Source organism: Bombina bombina, chromosome 7 (genome assembly GCF_027579735.1).
Source record: "Bombina bombina isolate aBomBom1 chromosome 7, aBomBom1.pri, whole genome shotgun sequence".
Lineage (NCBI taxonomy): Eukaryota > Metazoa > Chordata > Amphibia > Anura > Bombinatoridae > Bombina > Bombina bombina.
This window is the reverse complement of record NC_069505.1, coordinates 373,730,234-373,750,692: the sequence shown is the minus strand read 5'-3', so window position 1 is coordinate 373,750,692 and position 20,459 is coordinate 373,730,234. Positions and strand designations below refer to the sequence as shown.

Sequence of the window (20,459 nt, the reverse complement as noted above, 5' to 3'; positions counted from 1 at the left end):
ACTCATTAATATCAAAGCTGAATAGTTTTGGAAGTAGTTTTTAGTTTGTTTTTAGTTATAGCTATTTTAGGGGGATATCTGTGTGTGCAGGTGACTATTACTGTGCATAATTATTAGGCAACTTAACAAAAAACAAATATATACCCATTTCAATTATTTATTTTTACCAGTGAAACCAATATGACATCTCAACATTCACAAATATACATTTCTGACATTCAAAAACAAAACAAAAACAAATCAGTGACCAATATAGCCACCTTTCTTTGCAAGGACACTCAAAAGCCTGCCATCCATGGATTCTGTCAGTGTTTTGATTTGTTCACCATCAACATTGCGTGCAGCAGCAACCACAGCCTCCCAGACACTGTTCAGAGAGGTGTACTGTTTTCCCTCCTTGTAAATCTCCCATTTGATGGACCACAGGTTCTCAATGGGGTTCAGATCAGGTGAACAAGGAGGCCATGTCATTAGATTTTCTTCTTTTATACCCTTTCTTGCCAGCCACGCTGTGGAGTACTTGGACGCGTGTGATAGAGCATTGTCCTGCATGAAAATCATGTTTTTCTTGAAGGATGCAGACTTCTTCCTGTACCACTGCTTGAAGAAGGTGTCTTCCAGAAACTGGCAGGACTGGGAGTTGAGCTTGACTCCATCCTCAACCCGAAAAGGCCCCACAAGCTCATCTTTGATGATACCAGCCCAAACCAGTACTCCCCCTCCACCTTGCTGGCGTCTGAGTCGGACTGGAGCTCTCTGCCCTTTACCAATCCAGCCACTGGCCCATCCATCTGGCCCATCAAGACTCACTCTCATTTCATCAGTCCATAAAATCTTAGAAAAATCAGTCTTGAGATATTTCTTGGCCCAGTCTTGACGTTTCAGCTTGTGTGTCTTGTTCAGTGGTGGTCGTCTTTCAGCCTTTCTTACCTTGGCCATGTCTCTGAGTATTGCACACCTTGTGCTTTTGGGCACTCCAGTGATGTTGCAGCTCTGAAATATGGCCAAACTGGTGGCAAGTGGCATCTTGGCAGCTGCACGCTTGACTTTTCTCAGTTCATGGGCAGTTATTTTGCGCCTTGGTTTTTCCACACGCTTCTTGCGACCCTGTTGACTATTTTGAATGAAACGCTTGATTGTTCGATGATCACGCTTTAGAAGCTTTGCAATTTTAAGAGTGCTGCATCCCTCTGCAAGATATCTCACTATTTTTGACTTTTCTGAGCCTGTCAAGTCCTTCTTTTGACCCATTTTGCCAAAGGAAAGGAAGTTGCCTAATAATTATGCACACCTGATATAGGGTGTTGATGTCATTAGACCACACCCCTTCTCATTACAGAGATGCACATCACCTAATATGCTTAATTGGTAGTAGGCTTTCGAGCCTATACAGCTTGGAGTAAGACAACATGCATAAAGAGGATGATGTGGTCAAAATTCTCATTTGCCTAATAATTCTGCACTCCCTGTAGTCAGATCTGAAAGCGCTATTAGGGTTATGGTGAAGTCAAAAAGTCTAAGGGAAACATGAGCTCTGCTGAAAAATGGTAGGCCACAAAAGATTACAAAATGGGATCAATAAGTGCTGAAAAAACTAAATTTATGCTTACCTGATACATTTATTTCTCTTGTGGTGTATCCAGTCCACGGATTCATCCATTACTTGTGGGATATTCTCCTTCCCAACAGGAAGCTGCAAGAGGATCACCCAAAGCAGAGCTGTCTATATAGCTCCTCCCCTAACTGCCACCTCCCAGTCGTTCGACCGAAGACAAGCAAGAGAAAGGAGAAACTATAGGGTGCAGTGGTGACTGTAGTTTAAAAATTAAAAACACCTGCCTTAAAATGACAAGGCGGGCCGTGGACTGGATACACCACAAGAGAAATAAATTTATCAGGTAAGCATAAATTTTGTTTTTTCTTGTAAGGTGTATCCAGTCCGCGGATTCATCCATTACTTGTGGGATACCAATACCAAAGCTATAGGACACAAATGAAGGGAGGGACAAGGCAGGCGCTTAAACGGAAGGCACCACTGCCTGTAAGACCTTTCTCCCAAAAATAGCCTCCGAAGAAGCAAAAGTATCAAATTTGTAGAATTTAGAAAAAGTATGAAGCGAAGACCAAGTCGCCGCCTTACAAATCTGTTCAACAGAAGCCTCATTTTTAAAAGCCCATGTGGAAACCACCGCTCTAGTGGAATGAGCTGTAATTCTTTCAGGAGGCTGCTGGCCAGCAGTCTCATAAGCTAAGCGGATTATACTTCTTAACCAAAAAGAAAGATAAGTTGCTGAAGCCTTTTGGCCTTTCCTCTGTCCAGAGTAGACAACAAACAATGCAGATGTTTGACGAAAATCTTTAGTAGCTTGTAAATAAAACTTTAAAGCACGAACCACGTCAAGATTGTGTAATAGACGTTCCTTCTTTGAAGAAGGATTAGGACACAGTGACGGAACAACAATCTCCTGATTGATATTCTTATTAGATACCACCTTAGGAAGAAACCCAGGTTTTGTACGCAAAACTACCTTATCTGCATGGAAGATCAGATAAGGGGAATCACACTGCAAGGCAGATAACTCTGAAACTCTTCGAGCCGAAAAGATAGCTAACAAAAACAGAACTTTCCAAGATAAAAGCTTGATATCTATGGAATGCAGAGGTTCAAACGGAACCCCTTGAAGAACTTTATGAACTAAATTTAAACTCCATGGCGGAGCAACAGGTTTAAACACAGGCTTGATTCTAACTAAAGCCTGACAAAACGCCTGAACGTCTGGAACATCCGTCAGACGCTTGTGCAAAAGAATAGACAGAGCAGAAATCTGTCCCTTTAAGGAACTAGCTGACAATCCCTTCTCCAATCCTTCTTGGAGAAAAGATAATATCCTGGGAATCCTGACTTTACTCCATGAGTAACCCTTGGATTCACACCAATGAAGATATTTACACCATATCTTATGATAGATTTTCCTGGTGACAGGCTTTCGAGCCTGAATTAAGGTATCAATGACCGACTCGGAAAAACCACGCTTTGATAAAATCAAAAAAAGCAGTCAGACGCAGAGAAATTAGATTTGGATGTTTGAAGGGACCTTGAAGTAGAAGGTCCTGCCTCAGCGGCAGAGTCCATGGTGGAAAGGATGACATGTCCACCAGATCTGCATACCAAGTCCTGCGTGGCCACGCAGGTGCTATCAAAATCACCGAAGCTCTCTCCTGATTGATCTTGGCAATCAGACGAGGGAGCAGAGGAAATGGTGGAAACACATAAGCCAGGCTGAAGGACCAGGGCGCTGCTAGAGCATCTATCAGCGCTGCCTGGGGATCCCTTGACCTGGAGCCGTAACAAGGAAGTTTGGCGTTCTGACGAGACGCCATGAGATCCAGTTCTGGTTTGCCCCATAGTTGAATCTGCTGGGCAAATACCTCCGGATGGAGCTCCCACTCCCCCGGATGAAAAATCCGCCTCCCAGTTCTCTACTCCTGGGATATGGATAGCTGAGAGATGGCAAGAATGAACCTCTGCCCATAGAATTATCTTTGAAACCTCCAACATTGCCAGGGGGCTCCTTGTTCCCCCCTGATGGTTGATATAGGCTACAGTCGTGATGTTGTCCGACTGAAATCTGATGAACCTGACCGCAGCTAGCTGAGGCCAAGCCTGAAGAGCATTGAATATTGCTCTTAGTTCGAGAATGTTTATCGGAAGGAGTTCCTGAGTCCACGAGCCCTGAGCCTTCAGGGAGTTCCAGACTGCACCCAAGCCCAGAAGGCTGGCATCTGTCGTTACTATAGTCCAATCTGGCCTGCGGAAGCTCATCCCCTTGGACAGATGGACCTGACATAGCCACCAGAGAAGATAATCCCTGGTTTCTTAATTCAGATTTAGTAGAGGGGACAAATCTGTGTAATCCCCATTGCAGCGGTCTGAGATGTAGGCGGGCAAACGGTACTATGTCCATTGCCGCTACCATTAAACCGATTACTTCCATACACTGAGCCACTGAAGGACGAGAAGTGGAATACAGAACATGGCAAGAGTCTAGAAGTTTTGACAATCTGGACTTCGTTAGGTAAATCTTCATTTCTACCGAATCTATCAGAGGAATGAAACTTTTGTTAGAGGTGAGAGAGAACTCTTTTCTTCGTTCACCTTCCACCCATGGGACCTCAGAAATGCCAGAACAATGTCCGTATGGGACCTGGCGATTTGAAAAGTCAACGCCTGTATCAGAATGTCGTCTAAGTAAGGGGCTACAGCTATACCCCGCGGCCTTAGGACCACTAGGAGGGACCCTAGAACCTTTGTAAAGATTCTTGGTGCCGTGGCCAACCCGAAGGGAAGAGCCACAAACTGGTAGTGCCTGTCTAGAAAGGCAAACCTGAGAAAACGATGATGATCTTTGTGTATCGAGATGTGAAGATAAGCATCCTTTAAGTCTACGGTAGTCATATATTGACCCTCCTGGATCATAGGAAGGATGGTTCGAATAGTCTCCATCTTGAAGGATGGAACTCTGACAAATTTGTTTAAGATCTTGAGATCTAAGATTGGTCTGAATGTTCCCTCATTCTTGCGAACTACAAACAGATTTGAATAGAAGCCCTGCCCCTGTTCCTCCTGCGGAACTGGGTGGATCACTCCCATAACTAGGAGGTCTTGAACACAATGTAAGAATGCCTCTCTCTTTATTTGGTTTGCAGATAAATGTGAGAGATGAAATCTCCCTTTTGGGGGAGAGGTTTTGAATTCCAGAAGATAACCCTCGGACACAATTTCCAATGCCCAGGGATCCTGGACATCTCTTGCCCAAGCCTGGGCGAAGAGAGAGAGTCTGCCCCCTACTAGATCCGTTTCCGGATCGGGGGCTGCTCCTTCATGCTGTCTTAGAGGCAGCAGCAGGCTTTTTGGCCTGTTTCCCCTTGTTCCAAGCCTGGTTAGGTCTCCAGACCGGCTTAGACTGGGCAAAAGTTCCCTCTTGTTTTGTGTTAGAGGAAGTTGAAGCTGCGCCATTCTTGAAGTTTCGAAAGGGCCGAAAACTAGACTGTTTGGTCCTTAATTTGTTGGACCTGTCTTGAGGAAGGGCGTGACCTTTCCCTCCAGTGATGTCAGAAATTATCTCCTTCAGTCCAGGCCCGAATAGGGTCTGTCCTTTGAAGGGAATGTTGAGAAGTTTAGACTTTGAAGTCACGTCAGCTGACCAGGATTTAAGCCATAGCGCCCTACGCGCCTTAATAGCAAAACCTGAATTTTTAGCCTTTAAGCTTGGTTAAATGAACAACAGCGTCAGAAACAAATGAATTGGCTAGCTTAAGGGCCTTAAGCTTGTCAATAATATCTTCCAACGGGGTTTCAACCTGTAGAGCCTCCTCTAGAGACTCAAACCAGAAAGCCGCAGCAGCAGTGACTGGGGCAATGCATGCAAGAGGCTGGAGAATAAAACCTTGTTGAATAAAAATTTTCTTAAGGTAACCCTCTAATTTTTTATCCATTGGATCTAGAAAAGCACAACTGTCCTCGACAGGGATAGTGGTACGCTTAGCTAGAGTAGAAACTGCTCCATCCACCTTAGGGACCGTCTGCCACAAGTCCCGTGTAGCGGCATCTATAGGAAACATCTTTTTAAAAACAGGAGGGGGAGAGAACGGTACACCTGGTCTATCCCATTCCTTAGTAATAATTTCAGAAAACCTCTTAGGGATTGGAAAAACATCAGTGTAAGTAGGTACTGCATAGTATTTATCCAATCTACATCATTTCTCTGGGACTACAATAGCGTCACAGTCGTCCAGAGTTGCTAAGACCTCCCTGAGCAATATGCGGAGGTGTTCAAGCTTACATTTAAATGTAGACATATCAGAATCAGGTTGAAGTATCTTCCCTGAATCAGAAAAATCACCCACAGATTGAAGCTCCCCTGCTTCAGCACATTGTGAGGGTGTATCAGACATAGCCACTAAAGTGTCAGAGAGCTCTGTATTTATTCTAGTCCCAGAGCTGTCTCGCTTTCCTTGCAATCCTGGCAGTTTAGATAATACCTCTGTAAGGGTATGATTCATAACTGCCGCCATATCTTGTAAGGTATATGCAATGGGCGCGCCAGATGTACTTGGTGTCCCCTGAGCGGGAGTTATAGGTTCTGACACATGGGGAGAGTTAGACAGCATAACTTCCTCCTTGTCAATTTCTCCTGGTGATACATTTTTTAAAGCCAGAATATGGTCTTTGTAATCTATAGTAAAATCAGTGCATTTGGTACACATTCTAAGAGGGGGTTCCACAATGGCTTCTAAACATAATGAACAATGAGTTTCCTCTATGTCAGACATGTTTAAACAGACTAGTAATGAGACCAGCAAGCTTGGAAAACACAATAACTGTGAACAAGCAAAAAATAAAAACGGTACTGTGCCTTTAAGAGAAAAAAAAACAATCACATAAACTGCAAAACAGTGAAAAAAGCAGTAAATTCTATGAAATTTTTACAGTGTGTATAATAGACTGAAATAGCATTGCACCCACTTGCAAATGGATGATTAACCCCTTAGTTTCAAAACCGGATAAAAAAAAACGTTATAGCCGTTTTTAAACAGTCACAACCAACTGCCACAGCTCTACTGTGGCTCCTACCTGCCCATACAACGATTTTGGAAGGCACAAAAACCCTGTAGAGGGGTCCTATATGTCAGGGGACTCCTTCAGGGAAGCTGGATGTCTCAAGCTGCAAAAACTACTGCGCAATTAAGGCGCGAAAATAGGCCCCTCCCAACATGTACTCACAGTGAGAGGGCCTTAAAAAACTATGCCTAGGCAAAATCTAGTCAGCCATGTGGAAAAACTGGGCCCCAGAATAAAGTTTTATCACCATTTGTAGTAAACGTTTATATACATCAAGCAAAAGTTATATCTATTAAGTAATGAGAGTAAATAACAAAAATATTACCCTTTACAGCAAGCATGATACCAGTCATTATTAAATCACTGTAATCAGGCTTACCTTAAATAAATCAGGTACTGTCAGCATTTTCTAGCTTAACATCTCTCTAGAAAAATTAAAACTGCACATACCTCAGAGAAGGAAACCCTGCACGCTATTCCCCCAGCTGAAGTTACCCATCTCTTCAGTTATGTGTGAGAACAGCAGTGGACCTTAGTTACAAACTGCTAAGATCATCAAAAAACTTCAGGCAGACTTCTTCCCTTTCTGCCTGAAGCCAAAATAGTACAACTCCGGTACCATTTGAAAACAATAAACTTTTGATTGAAGATAAACTACATTAATTCACCACATCTCTCTAGCTACTTCCCTTGTCGAGAGCTGCAAGAGAATGACTGGGAGGTGGCAGTTAGGGGAGGAGCTATATAGACAGCTCTGCTGTGGGTGATCCTCTTGCAGCTTCCTGTTGGGAAGGAGAATATCCCACAAATAATGGATGAATCCGTGGACTGGATACACCTTACAAGAGAAACAGAATTTATAACAGGGCTCGACAAACCCTGGCGCCTTGATTTAGAGTTTCCAAGACACCTGTGGGTGCCACCCACTTACCCTCACTGGCCAGCACCAGCTGCACTTAAAATTCAGTTTTGATGTAAGAGCCACAAAACTATTGTATAGCCAATTAGCACATTAGCACACTCTGCAAGAATTCCTGCTTGTTTTTCTCCAGAAGTATTCCGTATACATTATTACCAATGCACCGGAGAACTCTGGGTAAGATATGCAAATGAGATGCTTAACATGTCATGCTTTTTACTTCCAGTACTGTATTTAACTACAGAAATCACATTATCAGATTAGTGCATAAAAATCAAAACCACCTCTGGACAACTGTTTTGAGCTCATTAACTCTCATCAGCAGAAGATAGGTTCGATTTGAATGAGACAAAAATGGTCTAAGACAGTTTGTCTATGGCTCAGGCTGCACCCCTTAGGTACATCAAATGGATATCTTATTGTTAAAGCATATAATGTCATTATAAACAATTGTCTGAATTAAACTTTGTGTCATCAGTTTTCTTAATTCAGAATGACAATGCCTTTGTGCACAAATCAAGGTCCATAAAGAAGTTTTTTGTTGATCATTGTGGAATAACTTTACAGTCTACAACCCCATCAAACATATTTGGAATTAAATGGAACATCATCTGCTAGCCAAGTCTAATTGTCTAACATGAGTAGCCAACATCAATAAATGGTCTTTTGTTGTAATGGAAACACATTCTCACATTAAATGTACAAACATCTAGTGGAAAACCTTCCAAAAAGAATGATAAATTGTGTTATTGTAACAAAAGGGAACACGTTTTATATTAATGTCCATGATGTTTGATGAGTAGGTGAAGTCTATTATTAAGGTCACATATGACTGAAACAAGTTAGTCTATATTGCTCTTAGGTGATGTCTTTTTTCAACACTTTTTTACGTTGACTTCTGGTGGACTTCATTGTTGAAGATAATCAGTAGGTGTCCACAAACCTTTGGCCTTGAGGAAAGAGAGTGAGTGCTTCTGTGTGTGTGTGTGTGTATTCACATATAATAGTTTATCGTTTCCAAAATCCCTCCTATTGTTCATTTACAGATTACTTAGGGATTTATTAAAGTCTAGGTAATCTTGTAATTTGCTTTTACTATACACAAAGCAGTCAATGAGGTGTAATAAAGTGACATAAAAATTTATATTTATATATATGCATGGCATATACATCAGCATAAGATCGGCACAGTAAATAAATATTTTAAAAGCATTTAATGCTGTCATTTTGTTAGCAAAAATTGCATAGTTTTACAGAATAGACACACAACCTTTGAAAAACCATCTTGAATATTCTTTATTTTATCTCACTATCCTGTTGTGGCCACTTAAAGGGACAGTGAGGCCCTTGATATTTGGTGGATATTGACAAACAAATGCAGCAAACATGATGCTAATTTGTTTTACAAATGTTTAGACTTGGCAGATCCGGCTGCGAAAATAGCTGAATGCCACAAGAGGCCGTCTTATTCTGCATTCGGATCCTAACGAAGCATCCAAATGCATATGTCTAGTTCTTACCCTGCAAGGAGTCAGAACTTCAGCTGCCCTCTTCAATTCCTGCCTTGTTTAAAAATACAGGAGGTGGCTGTATTTGGCATTTGCTTCTTAACAAAGAGTCAGAATGCACACTCCTAGTGTTTTCTGTCCCTTTAAAAGAAGATATAAATGATTCCCTGCACTAATCAAGCAATCACTGTGTAAAATGTTGTAGGGTATTTTATAATTAAACTGCTTTATGTTTAGTTCCGTGTTTACTGGAAAGAGGCAGAGACACTGCTGAAGTGGATCCAGGTTTCTGAATCAGTCACTAGCTTTGGGTATTGTGTGGCCAATTTGCAGAAAACAGTAATTTGTTATCGAAACAGCAGTTCTGATTAGGTAATTAAGAATGTGTATTCGTATCACTTTTGAAAAGTATATCCAATTCAATTAATGCTAATTTCCCAAGTAAATTTAAAGTAAAAATTTGATTACAATTAATTTTTCATTTTGTCTAGTTATCTATAGTATAAGCTTTAATATATTATGATATGACCTCTGGCCTATCCCAATATTGGTGACAAGCCCTTAATATGAAAAAAGTTTGGGCCACCCTGAAACCAAGGCTGTGATTGACATGCAATGACCAGGTGTTCTATCAGATTTTGCTACCTGTCAGTGCGCATGCTTAGTATTCCGTAATCGCACTCCACATGTGTTAACAAGGAATGTGATGATGTTTTCAGCAGTATGAGTGAGCACTGAGAGGTAACAAATTCTGATAAGGAAGTTGTCCTGTCGGATTTTGCTGTGGCTAATAAATGTGCGCATGTGCAGTTTAATGAGTTGTCATGGTAGATGATAAAAGCGTGTCCTGCAATATATGTGCACATATATTTATCATTTATCTATGGAATTGTTATTTATATCTTTTGTGTGCAGGACACGCTTTCATCATCGATCATGACAACTCATCGAACTGCGCATGTGCGCATTTATTAGCCGCAGCAAAATCCGCCAGGACAACTTCCTTATCAGAATTAGCAACATACTGCTAATTAAATAATGTGGAGTGTGATTACGTAATACAGAGCATGCGCACTGACAGGTAGAAAATTCTGATAAAGTAGCAAAATCTGATAGAACACCATCTAGGCACAGTCAACAGGAAAATTATTAATTGCACAAGGGCAGAAGAGGTGCATATGGGATTGTTGGAGAGTTTTGAGATGCACTGTCTGGAATGTTGAGCAGAGACCTTGATCTCTTACCGGGGAGTGGTCAGGTGACCATGACAAGAAGAGCCACTCAAAGCCCTGAGCATTCTGGCTATCCAGGCGATAAAGTATGTAGCACGGCTGAGTATCCTCTAGAAGTGAAAGCACAAAAGCATCGTAGTCCTGGTCCCAGCTGTGCCGTAGCTCTTTGTATGCTCCCAACACCAGCTGCTCTGCAGACAAGAAGAAAAGGAACAATGAGTCCAGAGACTTAAAGGGATATAAAACTCAATTTCTTACTTTCATGATTCAGATAAAGCATGCAATTTTAAGCAACTTTATAATTTACTCCTATTATTGTTTTTGTACTCTTGGTATCTTTATTTGATAAGCAGGAATGTAAGCTTAAGAGCCACCCATATTTGGTTCAGCACCTGGGTAGCGCTTGCTTATTGGTGGAGGCTCATATTTGGTTCAGCACCTGGGTAGCGCTTTCTGATTGGTGGTTAAATGTATTCATCAATCAGCAGCACTAACCAGGGTAGGTCTAATATCTATATATAGTCAAAGAGGATAATAGCTTCATCAGTGTCACCAGCCCTCCCACATACAAAAATTGGTCCAATACGGTAAGGTGCTTACCAGTATTATAGCAATCACATAGACAGGCAGAGGACCACACATTTGAAAGGGGAATGCTGCCTCCTACAAATAAGAGTTCTCCTATATATACATTTTGGGGAATGTCAGAGAAGTTAACCCACATGCTTATAGAGATTTCAGACGATTGCTATAGCCATGATTGTCCTTAAAGAGACACGATACCCAAATAGCTGTAAAAAGCCGACTAGAAAATATCACCAGAACATCGCTGTGTAAAAAATGAAGATAATTTACGTCACCATTTCCTCAATAGCCACATCCCATTGTAAAAGGACTTTAAGCAGCCAATCAGGATGCTAGTCACAGGACTTGTGAGCAAGGTGGATTTGAATAATCAGATTGTTTCTCTAGTTATATCAGAAAATTACTGATTTTGTTATATTCGAAAACACAAAGGAGAAAGAAATATAACCCTCTGGCACACACTTATATTATAGAGGTCATGAGTTGAAACCTAATATTAAAATTTAACTTTTACTGTGGTCAATAAAAAAATGTGTTAAGACAAACATAAAATCAATTTAAAGAGACACATAACACTGTTTGAGTACTAGAGAGAAAGAGATATAGAAATATGTATCAACTATATATTACAATAAACTAATCACAGATAGGAGAATTCAAAATAAATGAAAATGTCCACAGACAGAGGGGCCTGGGGCATCGTCTGTATAATTTGATAATATAAATAAACTGGAAAGTTGTTTAAAATTGTAATATTTATCTGAATCAGAATGGACAAAATGGAAATGTATGCTTACCTGATAAATTTATTTCTTTTACGATATGACGAGTCCACGGATTTTATCCTTACTTGTGGGATTAAACCTCCTGCCAGCAGGAAGTGGCAAAGAGCACCACAGCAGAGCTGTATATATAGCTCCTCCCTTCCCCTCCTCCCCCAGCCATTCGACCGAAGTTAGGAAGAGAAAGGAAAAGCCAAAGGTGCAGAGGTGACTGAAGTTAAATAAAATAATTACATACCTGTCTTAGGTGGGCTGTGGACTCGTCATATCGTAAAATAAATAAATTTATCAGGTAAGCATAAATTTCCTTTTCTTTTACAAGATATGACGAGTCCACGGATTTCATCCTTACTTGTGGGATACAATACCAAAGCTACAGGACACGGATGAAAGGGAGGGAGAAGACAGGAACCTAAACGGAAGGCACCACTGCTTGAAGAACCTTTCTCCCAAAACAAGCCTCAGAAGAAGCAAAAATATCAAATTTGTAAAATTTGGAAAAAATGTGAAGAGACGACCAAGTTGCAGCCTTGCAAATCTGTTCAACAGAAGCATCATTTTTAAATGCCCATGAGGAAGCCACAGCCCTAGTAGAATGAGCCGTAATTCTTTCAGGAGGCTGCTGTCCAGCAGTCTCGTATGCCAGACGGATGATACTCTTCAGCCAAAAAGAAAGAGAGAGGTAGCCGTAGCTTTCTGGCCCCTACGCTTTCCAGAAAACACAATGAATAATGAAGATGATTGACGGAATTCTTTAGTCGCCTGTAAGTAAAACTTCAGGGCACGGACCACGTCCAAGTTATGCAACAGACGCTCCTTCTTAGAAGAAGGATTAGGACAAAATGAAGGAACAACAATTTCCTGATTAATATTCTTATTTGAAACAACCTTAGGAAGGAACCCAGGTTTGGTACGTAAAACCACCTTATCAGAATGGAAGATAAGGCGAGTCACATTGTAACACTGAAAGCTCAGAAACTTTTTGAGCAGAAGAAATAGCAACCAAAAATAAAACTTTCCAAGATAGCAACTTAATATCTATGGAATGCATGGGTTCAAACGGAACCCCTTGAAGAACATTAAGAACTAAATTCAAACTCCAGGGTGGAGCAATTGGTCTAAACACAGGCTTGATTCTGGTCAGAGCATGACAAAAAGACTGAACGTCTGGAACATCTGCCAACCGTTTGTGTAGTAAAATTGACAAAGCAGAGATTTGTCCCTTTAAGGAACTTGCTGATAACCCTTTCTCCAATCCTTATTGGAGGAAAGACAGAATACTGGGAATCCTAACTCTACTCCATGAGTAACCCTTGGATTCACACCAATGAAGATATTTACGCCATATCTTATGGTAGATCTTTCTAGTAACAGGCTTACGTGCCTGAATCAAAGTATCAATGACTGAATCGGAGAACCCCCATTTGGATGAAGGAAAGGCCCCTGAATGAGAAGGTCCTGCCTCAATGGAAGCTTCTACGGCGGCAGAGAGGACATGTCCACTAGATCGGCATACCAAGTCCTGCGAGGCCAAGCAGGCGCGATTAGAATTACTGAAGCCCTCTCCTGTTTGATCCGAGCAATTACTCGGGGAAAGAGAGCAAACGGTGGAAACACATAAGCTAGGTTGAACAACCAAGGCATCTATCAGTTCGGCCTGAGGATCCCTCGACCTCGATCCGTATCTTGGAAGCTTGGCATTTTGACGAGACGCCATCAGATCCAATTCCCTGACGAGACGCCATCAGATCCAATTCCGGTCTGCCCCATCTGAGGATCAGAGTGGCAAAGACCTCCGGATGGAGTTCCCACTACCCCGGATGAAACGTCTGTCTGCTTTAAAAGTCCGCTTCCCAGTTGTCCACTCCTGGGATGTAGATTGCTGACAGATAACAAGAGTGAGCCTCCGCCCATCGAATTATCTTGGATACTTCTGTCATCGCTAAGGAACTTCTTGTTCCTCCCTGATGATTGATGTAAGCCACAGTCGTGATGCTGTCCGACTGAAAGCGGATATATTTGGCCGAAGCCAACTGAGGCCACGCCTGAAGCGCATTGAATATTGCTCTCAATTCCAGGATATTGATAGGAAGAAGAGATTCCGGCTGAGTCCACACACCCTGAGTCTTCAGGGAATTCCAGACTGCACCCCAGCCCAGTAGGCTGGCGTCCGTTGTCACTATCACCCATGAGGGTCTGCGGAAGCACGTCCCTTGGGACAGATGATCCGGCGACAACCACCAAAAAAGAGAGTCTCTTGTCTCCTGATCCAGATCTATCTGAGGAGACAAATTTGCATAATCTCCATTCCACTGCCTGAGCATGCTCAGTTGTAGTGGTCTGAGATGAAAACGAGCAAACGGAATGATGTCCATTGCCGCCACCATCAATCCAATTACCTTCATGCACTGAGCCACTGATGGCCGAGGATTGGACTGAAGAGCTCGGCACGTATTAAGAATCTTTAACTTTCTGACCTCTGCCAGGAAAATTTTCATAGACATGGAATCTATTAGAGTTCCCAAGAAAGGAACCTTCGTCGGTGGAATTAATGAACTCTTTTCTAGATTCACCTTCCATCTGTGAGTTCTCAGAAAGGACAACACCATGTCTGTATGAGACTTTGTCAGATGATAAGTCGACGCCTGGATCAGAATATCGTCCAGATAAGGCGCCACTGCAATGCCCTGCGGGGGGGGAAGGAAGGAAGGAAGGAAGGAAGGAAGGAAGGAAGGAAGGAAGGAAGGAAGGAAGGAAAGAAAGAAAGAAAGAAAGAAAGAAAGAAAGAAAGAAAGGAGGATTTTAACCATAACGCTCTACGCGCTAAAATAGCAAATCCGGCATTCTTAGCCGCCAACTTAGCAATTTGAAAGGCAGCATCTGTGATAAAAGAATTATCCAGCTTGAGAGCCTTAATTCTATCTAAAATATCCTCTAAAGGAGTCTCCGACTTAAGAGACTCTTCTAAGGCATCAAACCAGAAAGCCCCCACAGTGGTAACTGGTACAATGCAGGCTGTCGGTTGTAAAAGGAAACCCCGATGAATAAATAACTTTTTTAGAAGACCCTCCAATTTCTTATCCATAGGGTCTTTGAAAGCACAGCTGTCCTCAATAGGACTAGTTGTACGCTTAGCCAGGGTAGATATAGCCCCCTCCACCTTAGGGACCGTCTGCCAAGAGTCTCAAACAGGGTCAGATATGGGATACATTTTCTTAAAATTAGGAGAAGGTGAGAACGGTATACCCGGTCTGTCCCATTTCCTCTTGATAGTCTCCGAAATTCTCTTAGGAACCGGAAAAACATCAGTGTAAGCAGGTACCTCTAAGTATTTGTCCATTTTACACAATTTCTCTGGTGGTACCACAATAGAGTCACAGTCATCCAGAGTCGCTAAAACCTCCCGAAGTAACAGGCGGAGGTGTTCAAGCTTAAATCTAAAAAGGACAAGACGTCCAAATCCGTCTGAGGCAACACACTTCCCGAATCGGAAAGTTCCCCCTGAGACAGAAGTTCCCTGACCCCCAAATCAGATCCTTGTGAGGGTACATCGGAAATAGCCAACAAAGCATTAGAGGACTCAGTATTCACATTGACTTCTGTCCTACTGCATTTGCCCTGTAACACTGGCAACTTAGATAAAACTTCTGTAAGAGTAGTTGACATAACTGCAGCCATATCCTGCAGGGTAAATGAAGTAGATGCGGTTGAAGAACCCGGCGTCGCTTGGGTGGGTGTTAAAGGTTGTGACATTTGGGGAGAATTTGGCGGCATACCCCGATTCTCCTCAGACTGAGAATGATCCTTAGACACATTTTTCTTAAATAAAATCTGCTCTTTACATTGTAAGGCCCTTTCAGTACACGAGGGACAAAAAGTAAGTGGGGGTTCCACAGAGGCATCTAAATACATAGAACAAGTAGATTCCTCAATGTCAGACATGTTAAACAGATTAGCAATAGCAATAATAGTCGTTCTTTACTTGATATATTGTACTTTTAAAGTCAAAACATCTATTAAAGTATGTAAACCAAAAACGTGTACTGCGCCTTTAAATAATAAAAGCGCAACAATTTTTCTGTTGTTAGGAAAAAAAGACTATTTCAGCAATAAAAATTGTCCCTATGTGTACCAATTAGCTTAAATATATTGCACCACTTGTTAGGATATATAATATATCAAACTATGTCAGGTTTATCAAATATAACGATGTATTACAAAAACTAGGCCCCTGCACCTCAGAGCTGTGGCGCCTACCTGCCCCCAAGGCACACTGAATAACGTTCTGAGCCTCTCTGTCCACTACGATCACCAAACAGAGCTAGGCCCCACCGGAGCTTCAGGATCTTGCTACCGATCCGGAACACACACACTGCGCGTCTGAGCGCGTGAAAATAGGCCCGTCCACCCGTAACTCATATTCTACCGAGACCCGCATGGGTAGAGAAAGTCTAAACATGTCGGTCCTCCATAGAACAGCCATGTGTTCACAACATACTCATTCTGCGCAATAAGCGCTGCACATTATAAGGCCTGACCAAACATCAATAAAATCCAGCTGCATCTCCCAGCGTCAGCCCACATAATAATATATTAAAGTGATATACCACACAAGTATATAATGAAAATAACAGGGAATCCAGGTACACCATTTCTTATAGTGCATACTGCTTACCCCTCCCCAGCTAGGGATATTGTCAGTCTGTTCTGATGTAGCAAGTCTCCCCAGAAAACAAAAGACTGAACATACCTCAATGCTGCTTGTAGCATGACATCGTTCTCCACACTGAAGATTTTACACTACCTTCAGCTGCTCTGTGGGAACCAGAATGGATCTTAGATAACGTTTGCTAAGATCATCAACATCAGGGCAGAAAAATAAAATGTCTCCACTCCTGGGAAGGTATACACTGACGATTTCTCCCTGAGAAAAATAGTACTCACTGGCACCATTTTAAAATAACAAACTTCTTGATTGAAGAATCTAAACTAACACCTCACTTTACCTCTTCCTACATTAACACAGGCAAAGAGAATGACTGGGGGGAGGAGGGGGAGGGAGGAGCTATATACACAGCTCTGCTGTGGTGCTCTTTGCCACTTCCTGCTAACAGGAGATTTAATCCCACAAGGATGAAATCCGTGGACTCGTCATATCTTGTAAAAGAAATGGGGCATATGCAGACACAAATTCACAACTGTGACAACTACAAAACCAAGAATATGTGATAATATCTTCTAGATAGAAAAAATGTCCAAAATAATATTACAAAAAACAGAATTTATGTTTACCTGATAAATTACTTTCTCCAACGGTGTGTCCGGTCCACGGCGTCATCCTTACTTGTGGGATATTCTCCTCCCCAACAGGAAATGGCAAAGAGCCCAGCAAAGCTGGTCACATGATCCCTCCTAGGCTCCGCCTACCCCAGTCATTCGACCGACGTTAAGGAGGAATATTTGCATAGGAGAAACCATATGGTACCGTGGTGACTGTAGTTAAAGAAAATAAATTATCAGACCTGATTAAAAAAACCAGGGCGGGCCGTGGACCGGACACACCGTTGGAGAAAGTAATTTATCAGGTAAACATAAATTCTGTTTTCTCCAACATAGGTGTGTCCGGTCCACGGCGTCATCCTTACTTGTGGGAACCAATACCAAAGCTTTAGGACACGGATGAAGGGAGGGAGCAAATCAGGTCACCTAAATGGAAGGCACCACGGCTTGCAAAACCTTTCTCCCAAAAATAGCCTCAGAAGAAGCAAAAGTATCAAACTTGTAAAATTTGGTAAAAGTGTGCAGTGAAGACCAAGTCGCTGCCCTACATATCTGATCAACAGAAGCCTCGTTCTTGAAGGCCCATGTGGAAGCCACAGCCCTAGTGGAATGAGCTGTGATTCTTTCGGGAGGCTGCCGTCCGGCAGTCTCGTAAGCCAATCTGATGATGCTTTTAATCCAAAAAGAGAGAGAGGTAGAAGTTGCTTTTGACCTCTCCTTTTACCGGAATAAACAACAAACAAGGAAGATGTTTGTCTAAAATCCTTTGTAGCATCTAAATAGAATTTTAGAGCGCGAACAACATCCAAAATGTGCAACAAACGTTCCTTCTTTGAAACTGGTTTCGGACACAGAGAAGGTACGATAATCTCCTGGTTAATGTTTTTGTTAGAAACAACTTTTGGAAGAAAACCAGGTTTAGTACGTAAAACCACCTTATCTGCATGGAACACCAGATAAGGAGGAGAACACTGCAGAGCAGATAATTCTGAAACTCTCCTAGCAGAAGAAATTGCAACTAAAAACAAAACTTTCCAAGATAATAACTTAATATCAACGGAATGTAAGGGTTCAAACGGAACCCCCTGAAGAACTGAAAGAACTAAGTTGAGACTCCAAGGAGGAGTCAAAGGTTTGTAAACAGGCTTAATTCTAACCAGAGCCTGAACAAAGGCTTGAACATCTGGCACAGCTGCCAGCTTTTTGTGAAGTAACACAGACAAGGCAGAAATCTGTCCCTTCAGGGAACTTGCAGATAATCCTTTTTCCAATCCTTCTTGAAGGAAGGATAGAATCTTAGGAATCTTAACCTTGTCCCAAGGGAATCCTTTAGATTCACACCAACAGATATATTTTTTCCAAATTTTGTGGTAAATCTTTCTAGTTACAGGCTTTCTGGCCTGAACAAGAGTATCGATAACAGAATCTGAGAACCCTCGCTTCGATAAGATCAAGCGTTCAATCTCCAAGCAGTCAGCTGGAGTGAAACCAGATTCGGATGTTCGAACGGACCCTGAACAAGAAGGTCTCGTCTCAAAGGTAGCTTCCAAGGTGGAGCCGATGACATATTCACCAGATCTGCATACCAAGTCCTGCGTGGCCACGCAGGAGCTATCAAGATCACCGACGCCCTCTCCTGATTGATCCTGGCTACCAGCCTGGGGATGAGAGGAAACGGCGGGAACACAAAAGCTAGTTTGAAGGTCCAAGGTGCTACTAGTGCATCCACTAGAGCCGCCTTGGGATCCCTGGATCTGGACCCGTAGCAAGGAACTTTGAAGTTCTGACGAGAGGCCATCAGATCCATGTCTGGAATGCCCCACAGCTGAGTGACTTGGGCAAAGATTTCCGGATGGAGTTCCCACTCCCCCGGATGCAATGTCTGACGACTCAGAAAATCCGCTTCCCAATTTTCCACTCCTGGGATGTGGATAGCAGACAGGTGGCAGGAGTGAGACTCCGCCCATAGAATGATTTTGGTCACTTCTTCCATCGCTAGGGAACTCCTTGTTCCCCCCTGATGGTTGATGTACGCAACAGTTGTCATGTTGTCTGATTGAAACCGTATGAACTTGGCCCTCGCTAGCTGAGGCCAAGCCTTGAGAGCATTGAATATCGCTCTCAGTTCCAGAATATTTATCGGTAGAAGAGATTCTTCCCGAGACCAAAGACCCTGAGCTTTCAGGGATCCCCAGACCGCGCCCCAGCCCATCAGACTGGCGTCGGTCGTGACAATGACCCACTCTGGTCTGCGGAATGTCATCCCTTGTGACAGGTTGTCCAGGGACAGCCACCAACGGAGTGAGTCTCTGGTCCTCTGATTTACTTGTATCTTCGGAGACAAGTCTGTATAGTCCCCATTCCACTGACTGAGCATGCACAGTTGTAATGGTCTTAGATGAATGTGCGCAAAAGGAACTATGTCCATTGCCGCTACCATCAAACCGATCACTTCCATGCACTGCGCTATGGAAGGAAGAGGAACGGAATGAAGTATCCGACAAGAGTCTAGAAGTTTTGTTTTTCTGGCCTCTGTCAGAAAAATCCTCATTTCTAAGGAGTCTATTATTGTTCCCAAGAAGGGAACCCTTGTTGACGGAGATAGAGAACTCTTTTCCACGTTCACTTTCCATCCGTGAGATCTGAGAAAGGCCAGGACAATGTCCGTGTGAGCCTTTGCTTGAGGAAGGGACGACGCTTGAATCAGAATGTCGTCCAAGTAAGGTACTACAGCAATGCCCCTTGGTCTTAGCACAGCTAGAAGGGACCCTAGTACCTTTGTGAAAATCCTTGGAGCAGTGGCTAATCCGAAAGGAAGCGCCACGAACTGGTAATGCTTGTCCAGGAATGCGAACCTTAGGAACCGATGATGTTCCTTGTGGATAGGAATATGTAGATACGCATCCTTTAAATCCACTGTGGTCATGAATTGACCTTCCTGGATGGAAGGAAGAATAGTTCGAATGGTTTCCATCTTGAACGATGGAACCTTGAGAAACTTGTTTAAGATCTTGAGATCTAAGATTGGTCTGAACGTTCCCTCTTTTTTGGGAACTATGAACAGATTGGAGTAGAACCCCATCCCTTGTTCTCTTAATGGAACAGGATGAATCACTCCCATTTTTAACAGGTCTTCTACACAATGTAAGAATGCCTGTCTTTTTATGTGGTCTGAAGACAACTGAGACCTGTGGAACCTCCCCCTTGGGGGAAGCCCCTTGAATTCCAGAAGATAACCTTGGGAGACTATTTCTAGCGCCCAAGGATCCAGAACATCTCTTGCCCAAGCCTGAGCGAAGAGAGAGAGTCTGCCCCCCACCAGATCCGGTCCCGGATCGGGGGCCAACATTTCATGCTGTCTTGGTAGCAGTGGCAGGTTTCTTGGCCTGCTTTCCCTTGTTCCAGCCTTGCATTGGTCTCCAAGCTGGCTTGGCTTGAGAAGTATTACCCTCTTGCTTAGAGGACGTAGCACTTTGGGCTGGTCCGTTTCTACGAAAGGGACGAAAATTAGGTTTATTTTTTGCCTTGAAA

General features: G+C 42.7%; 1 protein-coding gene across 1 annotated transcript in view; it reads right to left on the bottom strand.

Annotated features, from left to right (window-relative positions):
* The window catches only part of TWF2 (twinfilin actin binding protein 2), a 609,681-nt gene that overhangs the window by 534,509 nt on the left and 54,713 nt on the right, over positions 1 to 20,459 (bottom strand). The window contains exon 3 of the mRNA XM_053721088.1: positions 10,294 to 10,472. Coding sequence (XP_053577063.1) covers positions 10,294 to 10,472 — 179 coding nt within the window. The remainder of the gene's footprint in view (positions 1 to 10,293; positions 10,473 to 20,459) is intronic.